At 38.1% G+C, this 15,742-nt stretch overlaps 1 protein-coding gene across 16 annotated transcripts in view; it reads right to left on the reverse strand.

The window, feature by feature from the left end:
• The window catches only part of phldb1b (pleckstrin homology-like domain, family B, member 1b), a 78,498-nt gene that overhangs the window by 44,176 nt on the left and 18,580 nt on the right, over window positions 1-15,742 (reverse strand). For 14 of the 16 annotated variants that reach the window (XM_047161524.2, XM_047161529.2, XM_047161523.2 and 11 more), the window contains exon 5: window positions 4,907-5,020. In XM_047161524.2, coding sequence (XP_047017480.1) covers window positions 4,907-5,020 — 114 coding nt within the window. Of the gene's footprint in view, window positions 1-4,906; window positions 5,021-5,906; window positions 9,099-12,465; window positions 14,563-15,742 lie in introns of those variants that run through there. The other 2 variants (XM_047161531.2, XM_047161532.2) reach the window with 2 other exon arrangements.

The following is a 15,742-nucleotide window of genomic DNA, read 5'->3' on the forward strand; positions in this document are numbered from 1 at the left end:
AGCGCGATGTGATGTGATGTGCTGCGCGCGGGGCGGAGAAAACATCAGACCTCCGTCTCTTAAAGCGACACACACCTCATTTTCACTCCGCCCTGCTAAACCTCCCTTCTCCACCCACTGACTTTACAACAGAGACATCATATTTATAACCAAGTCATTTTGTCACTTACTGTTAATAGCACTGAGCATCAGAATAAACACAGTCAATACTACAGTGCAGTAGCGTTTGTTTTTGCAGTATTTAATGTTTACTGTGTTGTTTATCGTATTGGATTATAGTCCATTGGTTGTATTTACTTGCACTGTGTCACTAGCTGCATTTCCATTTACCTGCTTAATTTGCAATTTGAAATTGCGTAAAAAGCGTGAATTTAGAAAAAATAAATACTCATATCGCAAAATAAAAATTTATATGCTCGCACGAGGTGGCTTTTCAGACAATTTGACAAAGCAAAATTTCGAAAAAAAAAATTAAATGGAAACACATTTCTCGCATTTGGGTTGCATGACATGATATGGTAGGCGTCATGAACGGTCCTATTTTGTTGCATACCTCGTCAAATGTTAAGCAGGTCATTCTGAATTGGACCCACAGAACCACTGTAAAATCATTGCGGACTATGATCTCCCAGAAATCCCGGATATGTGGCCGCTGCAATGTATAAGGGGCTTGTCTTTTCATGATTGTGTGCATTACATGCCCTCATCGCCTTCTGTTAAACACTACCAGAGTTATTGTGGTGGATGCAATTGAAATCGCCGTGCCAACACTCATCAGATCTCAGAGAATCGTCGCCATGTTTAATTGCAATGACTATCGCGAGAGGAGAAAACCCAGATTTAATTGCATAACATCATTTAACGGAAACGCAGCCCATTCGCGTTTATTTTTTGTCGTCAACGTTCTTGAAATAGTGCTTATATTCTTCACAAAACTGCAATTGAAACCTGGCTACTGTGTCATATGGTTTCATGTTAAGTGTAGAACCATAATTCTGGGGTCCAAAAGTTGAAACAAAGAATTTTGAAAACATAATTAATTCATTAGAACATGTGCATCATCTTGGCTATTCAATATTCAAGATGTTGCACAAGTTCTAGGTCGATATTTAATTTTAAGCAAATTTGTGATATCAATCATGTTACCTCCTTTGTACAAAAGGTTTTCTGTGAGTCTTATCCCTTCCATTAAGGCACATGTTCAGACGGCATGCCGATGGATTTGATCAAACATGGATCTTCAGGTTTTATACGAATTTGTGGAGTCCGCTCACGTGCACACTGTTATTAAAGCAAAAAAAAGGGATGTACCGAATACTAAGAAACTCTTCAATTCATATAGTTATTTATAAGATTCTACTTTTCAGTCAAGTTATTGCTGATATCATTTGAAAAATATATCCCCAAAACAAAAGAATGCTTTTAAATTCAATATATTGACCTTTGCTATTTTACTAAATAGACCTTTTGGCCATTCACCAGTGTCCTTGTGTTCCATACAGTAGCCTGGATTCACATAAAAATTAATGAATGAAATGTGAGAATTATTTAAATCTATTTACAGACACACAACAAAACACACTGAAACAGGAAAACTACCCTAAAATTCCCTGCATATACATTTACTGTAGTCCATCCATCCATTTTCCATACCACTTATCCTACACAGGGTCACAGGGAGCCTGGATCCTATCCCAAGGGACTCGGGGCACAAGGCAGGGGACACTCTGGACAGGTGCCACCCCATCGCAGGACACAATCCCACACTCTTACACCACTTCACACATTATGAACAATTTAGAGATGCCAATCAGCCTACAACCCATGTCTTTGGACTGGAGGAAGAATCCAGAGTACCGGAACATGGGGAGAACATGCAAGCTTGCGCACACAGGGTGGGGCTGGGAATCGAACCCCCAATCCTGGAGGTGCTAACCACTAAGCCACCGTGGCCCCCATTTAGTGTAGTCACAATATTTAATTTTTAATGATAGACTCGTTAATTTACTACATTTCCTGCATTTTCAATAATAATCTGGTACACGCAGTTATAAGAGACTTAATTTCTTAATTTAATTTTTATTTATTTTATATATAATATATATATCTCAAATTTCCCCTGCAGACCAACTGCACTGGGTGAGTGGGACAGTGATGAGAGATATGGCGGATGGAAGAAGGAGGCAGAAAAGTCAAATAAATAAACACATTAAAAGACAGCCCAATTCCTTAAATAACCAATGCATGGCCAACAAAGCTGTCTGGACTGGCAATGAGATGAAGAGAAAGCATGCTCCACCATTCCCTACACAGGAGTATCAGAAAAATGTTATTGCCAACTAGTACATGTGTATCAGAATTTACATCAAGTAATGGGGTTATATAGGATTTGTTCAGTACCGATATTGTTGATATGTCTGAAACCATGATTCATGAACCATGATTCAACGCTATATCAGTTAGTTTTAATCTTAGTTGAAATGTTGCACACTGGAAGAAATACTTTCAGAACAGGAGTTTATCATCATCAGCCTTGGAAATGCAACAGACCAAATATGTTTACATGCTATGTGGCCCAACAGGAAAAGGCAGGACATAACAGGAGGCAGATTGGAGATCTGTTTGAGCCTCTTTCCTGCAACACAGGAGCCTCTGGGACAGGGAGAGGCTATAAATGCCTGGAATAAGGGCCTTATAAAATTGTATAGTGTGACTTGAGGCAACATTTCACAATGTCTGTGTGTCTGGAAATGGAAAACTGCACCTGCAACAATCCACATGAATCCTCTCATGCTCCCTGCTGTGGCTTGCAAAGGCGCTCCACCTACCCATGACTTTCCTAAAGAGGAAGTAAACAGTCACAAAAGCAGATTTAAAAAAAATAAAATAAAATAAAAAATAAAAAAAGAGACCGTTGATCACCCAGACCTTTAATCCAACCACTAATGCTCATTTCGTTGGTTGGCAACTGGAGGTTTGTTTTCAAAGTGGTTGATGGCTTCATTACAGTGATGGTATAATGGGGTGGTTCTTCCTTGAATGATTTTCATTGTTCATTGATTCATTTGTTTTCCTTCCACTTTTCCGGGTGGGGTCGCAGTGACAGCAGGATAAAAAGGTCAGCTCAGACTTCTTTATCTCCAGACAAAGATCTCCAGGGGAATCCCCAAAAGTTCCCAAGCCAACTGTGAGCTCTAATCTTATCAGCAGGTCCTGGGTCTGCCCGGGTCTCTGTCTAGTGACTGATACAGGTCTGATTCATCTAAAGCAGAAACAGACTAAAGGGCATTCTTGTAAGGTAACAAAACCACCTCAACTCTCTCCGCTCGATTCAGAGGAGCAGTGGCTCTGCTAGAGGCTCGCCCAGTTTGTAGAGCCTCTCACTCTATCCCCAGCAACCATGTGGAGGAATCTCATTTCCATTGCCACAACCTTACATAAAGTTTCTGTGTAGAAGCCAGTCTGTCAACACAGAACATTACATCAACTGTGAGATCCCAAGGTCTTCACCAGGAGCAATGTCACTCCCATCACCTAAAAAGAACAGCCCACTCTTTTCAGGGAGAGAGAACCATGGCCTGCTAATTGGAAATGCTGATTTTCACCCCAGAAGCTTCTCACACGAGCCAGAGGTCAATCCATCACTGGAAGATAGATAGTTAAAAAGCTCTCCTGGCAAGAACTCTACACTGATGGGACTGTATGATCTATGGCAGTCCATCACAATGGAAGCTTAACTGATTAATATTAAAATTGCCAATAGTGAGTTGTTCATCAAGGGATTTACCAATATTGATAAATAGTATCTTTTCTCCTGAAAGAAGATCCTATTAACTTTCACAAAGTATTTTTACCCAATATTGACAGACTACTAGCACATTCTTCTCACTGCCTGCTTCACTACACACATCAACCAAGGATACATTCTAATCATCAATAAGAACTATTTTTACCAGTTGAATAAAATAACTTGTGCAGATGGCAGACAACCACCATAAAACTGCAACACACATTGCAACTGCATATGAAAGTCATAGTTTAATTTATGTTTAGTTCTTCTGTGTTGAAAAGTGCGACCCAAGTCCTCATTATTCTCACAACACCCAGGGTGTCGTGTTCACCCTGCATTTTATTATAACAGGTCTCTATTGAAAAAGAGAACTTAATATAAATGAGATCACCTGCATAAATAATGGCCGTTTAATATATGGCCAAAAGTTTGTGGACGCATGACCATAACATTCATATGTGCTTGTTGAACATACCATTCCATTTGCTGTTAGAATAACCTCCACTCTTGTGGGTGGCTTTCTGGAGATTTGTGTCCATTCAGTAACAAGAGCATTAGTGAGATCAAGCACTGATGTTGGGTGAGGAGGTCTGGGGTGCAGTCTGTGTTCCAGTTCATCCCGAAGATGTTCAGTGGGGTTGAGATCAGGGCTCGGTCCAGGTCACTAGAGTTCTTCCACTCAAACCTTGGCTAACCATGTCTTCATGCAGCTTGCTTAGTGCACAGTGGCACTGTTATGCCAGAACAGGTTTAGGCCCTTTAATACCAGTGAAGGAAAATTGGACTGCTACAGCATACAAAAGCCATCCTATACAATTGTGTGCTTCCAACTTTATGGCAACCGTTTAGGGAAGAACCACACATGGGTGTGATAGTCAGGTGTGTACAAACTTTTGGCCATACACAGTATATACATTAAAAGTGTGTTGGCAAAACTATCATCTTTGATGACCATGTCTATCAGGAGTGGATGAAGAGTATGACAGAAGTTGTTTTTAGTCTTTATTTAACAAAGGAGTTCCATTAATATTAAATGCATCATTTTTTGCATGTGTGTGTGTGTGTGTTTGTGTGTGTTTGTTTGTGTGTGTGTGTGAGGGGCTAATGATGCATTACCTCTTCTGGTGCTAGATCTGTGCTGTCCTTCTGGCCTCATGCTCTTCATTCTGAATGCCTCCTCAGGGTGGTTGAAGCGGAAGAAGGACGATTGACCAAAACACAGCATACAACCTGTACACAGGTTAAATCTTTAAGTGTTTTTTAAATGGTTGTGTAATGGAATTTTTTTATATTCCCTTTTTCTTGCACTGCATGTGAAGGACCTTCTACTCTGTACATCTGCTGTCCTCCAATCAGCTCATGCTAAACCTACAGTAAGATCATGGTCATGCAACAGACACAGGATGCCACATGACACAATAACAATGCGGGGTGCAGGCTGCCATAAGCACAGTCTGTATAGTCAAGAGGGTGGGGTTTTTAGACATACAATGATTTAGGCTTCAAGACTTCACAGATAATTGCATGTCATTTGGATTAGTTTACCCAGAGGTACTGTTCTCTGCTATATAGTCGTGCAGGAACTAGATGTTCTTACACAAGACAAAACCAGCAGGAAATTTATTATATTAAAGTGGCACTCAGTCATTTTAGGAGCCTTCTACTACCTGCAAAGTAAATTCTGCATCACAATGAAGACAATGATAAGCTTTTCTATTTCCCCAATTTTCCCCACCCCCTCTGGTGAAACTTCATATGCCTTGCAATTTGCCTTTTAAGAGAAAGGAACATTTCCCGGCCACAAAAACATACACAGACACTTGAAATGAAAAAGAAAGTCCAAAATACATCAAACAATATTTAGTGATATTGCGAAGCACAGATTTTGTTAGGCACATTTGAAAGTATGTGAATATATACAAAGAGGTCAAGAAACATTTTTTTTTATAAAAAATAAATAAATACAAAAATTACACACTGCACCTTTAACAGTGGAAACATTTTGCAAGTCATCACCACTAAAAGTCCTACTGGAGTTAGTTGGTTTTAACACTTCAGTGTGAGAGGTGCAGTCTTGTGTGCATGGAACGTTTATCATGGTTAGACAGAGACGTACGTGAACATTCAGCACCATCATTCACTGCAGAGTCAGGCTCTAAACTGCCTCTTGGCTTGCTGAGTGAGGAGAAAAATAAGACAAGACAAGCCTTGTTTCAGTCTGTTGTTTTCTACACCACTTACTTATCTCACAGCTCCTTCAGAAACACACACACACACACACACACACTCTATTTGGACACAGTACACACATTTTATCATGTGCTGTTCTATTCGTATGCATAACATCTACTAGGCACATTTACAACTCCTTAAAATGAGACAAAAGTATCAAATGAGGTGTCCATAATCTTATTATGTGGCATTGAATTAATACACACAGTGGAGAAGAGAATTCATTGACGAAGCATTCTAAGCTGGAGGGAGGGGGCATCTTATGGAAAGTTTCTCCAACAAAAAAGCAGATGTTCAATGAATAGACAGTGGCAGATGCCCTTTTTTGTTCCAGATGGTTGGAAGAACATTTAGTTCCATCTAAATCCCTGACTGGTACACAACCACACAGGTACCAATGTTCTCATGACTCAGAGACCACAAACAATATTATTAATACAATAAAAGTTGGTTTAGTCGTTGGTTTGTTTATTACATTTGGAGGGATTCAGTGTCGGGAGGCATGGGTCTAGGATGTCTGTCTCTACACGTCTAATACAGGACTTCAAGGATGTCATTTGTGAGCACCCAGTTAAAGAACTCGATACTTGTTCATATGAATCACAGAGTTGTAGTCATGCTTCACAAGCCAAATAACTTTCCAAAATCCAACGCCCTCAGGGTGTAGCTTTCCATAAAGTGCGACTGCAAGTGGATTAGAGTTTAAAACACCAATAAATACTGTACAAAATACAAAACTTGTGATCTTAATCATATCATATTATCAACTGTCTTCACAATCATGGTGAATAGTATTGACTAACTATACTGCCTCTACTCAGATTATTACATGCTGAAAATATTATGTTATAGTGAGCGTACGGAACATACGGTTTATATGACTGTATTCGACATGAGGAATAGCATCGACATCTGCTTTACATGATAAAAACTAACGTTCACTTTCACACAAACACATTTAAGAGAGAACTGCGTCCTCAAAGGTAAGCTGCTCCACTCACGAGTCACAGCTGAAAGCAGGATGAGTCAGCAATCCATACCGAATTCAACAGAACCCCAACACACACACACACACACACACACACACACACACACACACACACAATATTCAACACAGCCAACAAAACAGCAGTGTGCTGTGAATCAAACTGCGCTCATCAGCCAGGAGGATAAAACAGTAAATCCCTGTCTAACTGGCAATTTCAAAATAAACCAAACTCAACAAAAGCACAGTTCTGTGTTACTGCATGACTTCCCCGAGGACTCACCCTGAAAAACAGCACACTTTCATTCAGGCATGGAACAGCATGTGCACAGATGCACTCTTTATTTATGTCTGGGTTTTAAAATAAATAAATAAATAAAAGAGGAAGAAAAGAAAAAAAAAAGAAGGTGGCGGCTTTGGCTTTTTCTGGGCATTCCTGGAGTAAAGGAAATGATTCAAACTATTACTAATGCTGTTACAAGTATTATTCCAAGCATGTGGTAAAAGTATGAAATTGAATTTCTGATGAGTGAGCAATCGTGAGCGAAAGAGACTCCAGACTGCTGGCCAGATGTGAAGACGTCCAACGGCCTTTGATTTTTTTTTTTTTTTTTTTTTTTTAACCTCAATGCAAAAGGAATACCCATTGCCAATGAATTTACACAGCACAATTCTGAGGAACATTCTTCTTAAACCACTGACAGCGACGTGAACGATGTGAGCAATGAGAGCGCTTAATGGAGTCATGAATTATACCTGCTGCAATAGGAGCGATTCAGTCCCATGCGATCATATATTACTGTCAACCAAAAGCACTCAGACCTCGGCTGTAAACCACACCACTGCGTCGGCGTTAAATCCCCAACCGCTTAGTCACAGCACAACTAAATTACGTTAAATATGTCTACAGATTGATTAATGAATCCATTTTACGCATTCATATGAATTTGTTGTATATACCCTATTATTTTTCTCTCCACGATCAGACTACTTATAGGACACATACACTTTTTCACTAAAGGGTACCACTCAGTTATAAATAGACCATTCCGCCTGTTTCCTGGGGTTTGTTTATAGATAGCAAGCTTCTGCCAGGCATTATGGATCATTTTACCGCAGATATTTTCGTTCCAGACGAAGGCTGTGTGTTATGTCAGCTTCCTGCAGAGTCACGCTCTTTTGACGTGTGGACACAACCTCTCTCTAAAGCACCAATTACAGCAAACATAGCAAAACATACAACATTTACAGGTAGTCTAAACGCAATTTCTTTCCAAAATACCAAATTAGCAATAATTACCTATACTACGGGTTTTCACTTTGCAATACAAATTGGTTCCCTGATTATGAAGCAGTAAAGCATTTATTTCATTTCATCAATATTCTATACACAAACATTCAACTGTGTCATAATTCTGCACATGGAGCGCAAGAAGAAAACCAAAAATGACGCATTTCCTCTGGTGATGACATTTTCTCTTCTCCGTCCACTGCCTTTAGTGAATTCCACTGTAACAACATTCTTCAATGGTAGATGACGTTCCGACAAACTGTGACTAAGAGCCATTTTGTAATTCAATTGATGACTCGAAAGGATGCAAACCAGCCAGCAGCAGATACTTCAAAAGGAAATCAGAGCAGATGTTTTAATGGTCAGATCACACACACACACCGAACTCCCTTAGTAATAACGAAAGAGTTTTTTGTTCTATATTAACCGCTCGTAGACAGAGCATACTCCGTATATTACTGCTAATGCCTGTGCTCGTTAAACTATGCTTTGGGACCTGAGCCAACAAAACTAGGACAAATATTTCTGTTAAAAACTGTGAAGACCGATTTATTAAATCATTCCCGAGAACAACCAGGAATGCAGAAATATAATTATTCTGGCAACTTCATGAAATCTGAAATGAAATTGAAAAAACACAAGTGCACTTTTCTGGCAAAAGTTCAGCAAACAGTATACTAACTTGTCATAAGAATACAAGATGTGTATTCCAAAGAAACAAATACAGTAAAACACAGTAATAAATGAAACAAAGTCAATATTAGCTGGGAAGTTTTACTGAGCATCTTGCAGAACCAGCCACAGTTCTTCTGAAGATTCTGACCAGCGCACTTCCCCCTCCCTCCCCCCCTTCAGCAAAACCCAGCAGCCTCCATTATGTTTTTTGCCTCAAAAGTGGTCTCGGACATAATACGCTGCTTTCTTTACTGACAAACATTCTTCTGTAACATTCAATTTTGTGCAGGAAAACTAATGTTTGGAAATCTAAAATGTTTTTGTACTGATAATGTAGAAGTAGAGATGCGCCGGTATTAAATTTCTCAGCCGATACCGATAACCGACTGTTCAGAGTGATATCGATCGATACCGATAGTTCTGTCTATTATTCCTTCTTTTAAATGAACAATAATTCCACAATTCTGAAAGAAATTCTAATAAAAACTTTATTCTCTCCATGTGAACAAGTTGTTTCACAGTAACTAATCTCAAACAGAAAACACATTACTCTAATTAACATTAACACATGAACTAAATTCAGAAGGTTAAAGTAAGATTTATTAACTTATTGAATGTTATTAATTCATATTAACATGGACTGAATTCTAAAAAAAACCTCCTGTTCGTCTCACATTCACTCACCACAAACAAAAACATTTCTACTTCATCACTGACAAACTGGTTAATATTATATTCTACAACTATATTTTTCTGTGCAGTATATACTTTTTTGTCGACTCATCTTCATTTAAATCTTTGAACGGTGTACTGGTGTTTTAATTCAGCACAAGCAGCTTGGCAAAAAAAATGAATAAATTAGACTCGACGCTGAAACTCCCGCTTCACTGCTGCAGCGTCCGGTGTAAAATTTTAGCGATGCAGAGATTACAGAGATTACAAACTACAGTTTTTTTGTCATTCCACACAAGAGACATCTTTACACACAGCACGGAATTCATGTGTTTCTTTTGATTGACAGGATATAATCGGCCCTGATTATGGGACGTTTTTAAACTATCGGCCGATAGCCCATAGCAGGAAAAATTGCCTTTATTGGCCGATACATCGGTGCATCTCTATATAGAAGTCATAAAACAAAGCTAAAAAAATAAATAAACAAACAGGTTCCAAAGACACAGTACTGTATTTCTGTATGTTAAGAGCTATATGGAAGTACAACTGTTCTCAATGGTACATGAAGCAATTAACTAACAGTTCCATCACGACTTCTGTTAATACTGAACTAAAAAGTAAGGAATAAAACAATGACGCAATCTGTTACAGAAAAATAATCCAAGACAAGGTAGTGTGACCTGTTACCACCACAAAGATGATTCTTTTCCAATAACAATATTATGCACTGAAGTGATAGATTCCACTTTTATCTGAGCAGTTTGATTTTTATTTATTGAAAAACGACACAACATACTTTATCAGTTAAGAGTTAACGGTTTGGTTTAATATTGTGGAACATCATTAAACAAAACAAGTTATTTCCTGCTATCATTTTATAGTGTGTTATAGCAACTATAAACATTCCCTCACCAGACTCTATTTTTTTCCTCTCAAAGTTGATAAGACAAAAAAGATAAATAAGTAATCAAATGCAGCTCATCAAGTCTGAGAAACTGCAAAGCCCGCCGTCATGAAGACATCCAATGTCAGAAAGTTTAGTTGCAGCTTTACCTCTGACAAAAATGTACAAAGAGACTCCTTCCAACAATAATGATTCAAATAGTAATTGACTGTTATTGGTTGAATGGTATTAGTGATGTTAAAAATGTAACTGCCATACATTTGTGATACATGCAGCATCACACGATCTCTAGGGTCAAAAAGCATACACAAAGTGAGGAGAAAGGAATAGAATGATATTATGGCACAAAAAAAAGAAAAGAAAAAAAACCCCACAGCCAGTATTTATGGAAGGCAGAAGTGATCACTGCAGCCGTATTTCAACGTTTTAACACAAATCATATTTCGCTTGTTCAGTTCTACTTTTATTATTAATGTCTAGCATCTCACACATTTAAAGTATTCAATGGTTATTGTGGATAGTTTAATAGCTAGGACTTATACTAGAAATTTTATGTGTGCTGCAATAACCTTTATAGCTGAGGCCACAATGTCAAGTTGAAGACCTCACACAGTCTCAGAGCCCTGCGGTCAGGTCAAAACATGGTGACATTACCACAGGAGCCACAGATATGACGTTAAACACAGAATTTGGCTACCACACAGATAGCTAATCTCTGTGGCTACTACATACAAATAGATACAAATGTCACAGTTGGGCAAAATGCCAAATTTGGTTTCAGATGCTAAGACCCATTAATTACAACACAAAAAAAAAAATAGTATGTGTGAAAAGGTATGCATCTGTACCTCAAGGAGTTAAAAACAGTTAGTGGCTCACACTGACCAGGAATAGCATTGTAACAGTATACGAGTTCCCATGAGCATGCTGAAATGACCTATCACCATGCCACAGAGTCTAGGACCAGCTTTATAATCACTGTCTCGGTCTGTGTTGCCCCATGATTGATATGATGTCCCACAGTATAAGCTCGATTTAAAAAAATAAACACATACTGCTGAATTAAAACTGAACTCACACCACAGTATTTCATTACTCTTAAATTCAGGCATTTAAAGAGTAGGTTTACACTTAAAAAATAATTCAGCAGTGTAGTCCCTGCTGAAAAATAAAAATCAATAGAAACCCTCATGGAACTTGTAATGGTTTTAATGGGAATTGTAATCATCCCTCCTGTGGGTGTCTACTGGTAATTTATTGCCTTCTATTGGTGGCGTATTAAGGCTAGTGGATACCATTAAAATGACAGGTAACAATAATAGTTTTAATGGTTAGCTTATGGTTTGTAATGGTATTTGTAGTGGAAACCATTAGAATTTCTGTCATGGATTCTATTGTTTGTTTGGGTTTTGTTTTTTTTCAGCAGGAGTGATTAACTCAGCATTGTAATCACAGGACAAAAGTGCACAGCTCAAGTACTGGATGTCTTGCAATCCAGCACAAAAAAAAAAAGTTAATCAAAACTGTTTAAATATTGACCAGGCATAGTGTAACATTTCGAAATACTATGAAGACCATTCAACTAAACTTCCATACTCCTTCATCAATCTCATATCTCGATAAACTAACTAAAAAGCACTTTGATATTTGAAAACTCTCTAAGATTAAAAAGATTTTGCTATGCTAATGTCAGGATAAGCGTCTCTCTAACAATCATATTTTGATCACGTGCTTCACAGATGTGGTGTTGATCAATTAAACAGAGCTAGTAAACAAGAGCAGGTAATCCGTGGAGAACTGGAGTTAGTTCAGCACTGCAGATGTGTAGGAAAGGATCATGATAGACGACTCTGAAGCCCAACTAAATGTGAATGCGTGTTACATGAAAGCGTTTTCACCTCATGCACACTTACTTCTAAATGCACATGATCTCCAGCGTGCAGAGAGCCGGAATCAGTGCAGCTGGCCCTTTAAAAACAAGCCACGTTTTCCCGATAGGAGAGGAGTGAAGCCGGTGATTTCCGCCTTTCTCCTGCCCGGAGGAAATCCTTTGTTAGCGGTTCGTCATTCTCCCCCAACTCCTTACTAACGCGGGCAAATCTTCCAGAATCTTCTGAGTTTCGCGATAGGAGTATGGCAATCTTTAGTGGTCTTAAATGATGTAATGTTAATAATAGCTGCGTCTTTGAGGAAGCCTGTACAGGTTTAGCTGTCATGCAGGTATGTATACTCTACAGCGTTGTGTAAAGACCTAAGTGGTAAGAGGTGAACAGCTGCTGTCTCCGTCAATGGAGCAAACTCGTTTCCTCATCCCAGGAAGAAGGGATGTGGAAGGAGGGAGAGTGTTTCCACTCCCCCTGATTTAAAGCGTCTATCAGCAGAGAAATTTCAGTCTGAGCACCGCCCACTCTTACTGAGGCTCATTGTTGCAACACGCATGCGCGGAGAACGGACCCTTTTCACACTTCCGGGTTTTTTTTGTTTTGTTCTTGTTTTTGTTATATTTTATTAAATTTTATTTATTTATTTATTTATTTGTTTGTTTATTTATTTGCCAAAAGTAGCCTTTACATAGGGTAACGTTACATCCGCTCAGTGTTGACGAGTCTTTTCAGGGCAAAGTAGTTAAAAAAAAAGTTTCTAGAAGTCACCAGATGATGTCATGGACTAATTTACATATTAGCTGAATCCGTCAAGATAATTTGCATATCATCTGTCATATCATTTTTTAAATCAGAATATCTAATAGGGTAATATAGCTTATAACTTTGGTCATTGCACTACAGACTAATTATTTAGGTATTTACACAATAGAGTCAAAACAATTATTTGCACATTTGCGAAATACTATAATTTCTATCATGAATGCAGGGGAAAAAATGAAGTATAATTCTGGATACGTCTTTGAAGTTTAGTCTCAGCAGCGCTGACAAAGATGAAAAATCTTTCCATTTTGAACATAGGTGATTATAATACTAGTGTTTCTAAGGCCTACCAGTAATTATTTTACCCTGTGTATATGTATTCACGTTATTTGGGACATGAAGGTAATGGGTATGGGTGGAATAATACACTTTTTTTCAGAAAATCCTTGTCAAAAATCCTAAAGGATTCCAATAAGAAACATGTACAGGATTCTAATTTGAATTTACAAAAATATATATTTCATATTTTGGACCAATTACTATAAGATTCCTATAGAAATTGTCTCCTAAATAAGAATAAGAATCCTAAAGGTGCACTTTTCCATTGCCATTTTTTTTACTAAACAAATAGTTTTTTGACTGTGTCTTGCAGTTTGATTGTACAGAGAATATCAACTGCAGTGTCTCAATGAAGCTAATCTGACAGAATCTTTAAAGTTTAAACTCAAGTGTTTGTGTCTCTTCGCTCCTTCTCATCGACTAGTAGCATATAGCACAGATGCACCTTTGCACTGAACAAGCAACAACACTCATCATTCCTACTATGAGTGTTAACTCAGCTCTCAGTGAACTAGAAATACAGCTAGCTAACATTAGCAAAAGGATGCTATCAGTGATGTTTTACTAACATTTTCACATGTCCACAGTTTTATCATTTTGTAAAGCAATGAATGGAAATGAACTGAAGTATGATAAACATGAAGTAATATATACAGGATCTCAATTAACTACATATCTAGCTACTCATCATCAAGCCTAACATAAGTTAACACTATTTTACCCTTGATATCTGTGACTGAATTCTTCCATGAAGAAACACATCTTTGAATTTTTTTTTTTTTTTTACAAAGATGAGGTATTTTTGTTTTGAGCATAGGTGAAAATACTGTTGGTGTTTGTAAGGCTTCCTTGAAATGATTTACTCTGTGTCTATGTACTTCTTCTTATTGCGAAAAAAGGGCCCATTTGAAAGGTATTTTCAGTAATTTTTCAGAACATTTCATAATTTTGACTGGCACCCTGTCCAGGGTGTACCCCGCCTTGTGCCCGATGCTCCCTGGGATAGGCTCCAGGTTCCCTGTGACCCTGAAAAGGAGTAAGCGGTTGAAGATGGATGGATGAATTTCATAATTTTTCAAACCCAACTTGCATTTGTAGCTAGACATGTTTCCTTATAAGAATAAACTAAAAAGAACATGAGTCCTAAGAAAACTCTTGTAATTATAGGAATTGTGTGATTGCTTGCCTATAAATGGGCAAAACAGATCTCCTAAAATGCCATGATTCTTTGAGAATAAACAATGTCATGCAGAGTAATATGAAGAAATATGGACTGCTCTTGAGAAATTTACAGACTGGGATTTCTTTGGAGTGCTTATGTAACATTCTCTAGAAAGGCACAATTTACTTCCTCTTTAACATAGCTAATCATAGTCTACTGAATAACGTCTAGCAGACGTCCAACGGGGGGGATTTACAATTGAGATTCTCCAGTCCTTAATTTAACCCATAAATTTCACATCTTGCAAAGTTGCTTGTGACTTGTGAGAACCCACCCAGTCAATATGAGCCTGCACAATGGACTAATCCAAACACACATATACATTTCATGAGACTTGTTTAATTAAACGTATTCCCACACACAAAAATGGTGCTGATACTTGGAAGTCCATCCAATGTAAACTGCATTTTTAGCCTGAGAGATTTCAGATTTCACTGTAAAGCTTGAATTTCTAAAGCCCTCAGATGTTTCTGCCAGGCTGTTCACTCATATGTAATAACAATCAATCCTTACCTTCCTGACAATAATGATCTTCAGGTGTAGATATCACATACCTAGGCAGCTTTGAAGACTCAGCAGAAGCTTGCATTTCCTGAATGGATTTTCCTGGTGCTTTATTGCTTGAGCCCCCCTCCCCCAATTTAAAACTGTTTAAATTCACAGTTTGAGTCTTGGTTTTATCATTTGTCATTTGAACATGAGACTTACACCTAATATATCACCTTGCATTAACATTCAGTTTGTACCTGAATGCTAGTTTATGTACTGAATTTCACTTTTATGTTTCTTCTTCTCGTCATCTGATTTCTGTATCCTGTACAATCATATCTCATGTCTGCTATTCAATATAGCAGACATGAGATATGATTGGTATAGTATGGGAAATGATCCAACTGTCAAAATGAGAGGCGCTGTCTTTGACAATTGTCTGTTTGGAGGCAACATAACCAGCAATAACCTGTGTTGGCAAAATCTTCTGTTTTT

This window comes from Ictalurus punctatus, chromosome 17 (assembly GCF_001660625.3).
Source record: "Ictalurus punctatus breed USDA103 chromosome 17, Coco_2.0, whole genome shotgun sequence".
Classification (NCBI taxonomy): Eukaryota; Metazoa; Chordata; class Actinopteri; order Siluriformes; family Ictaluridae; genus Ictalurus; species Ictalurus punctatus.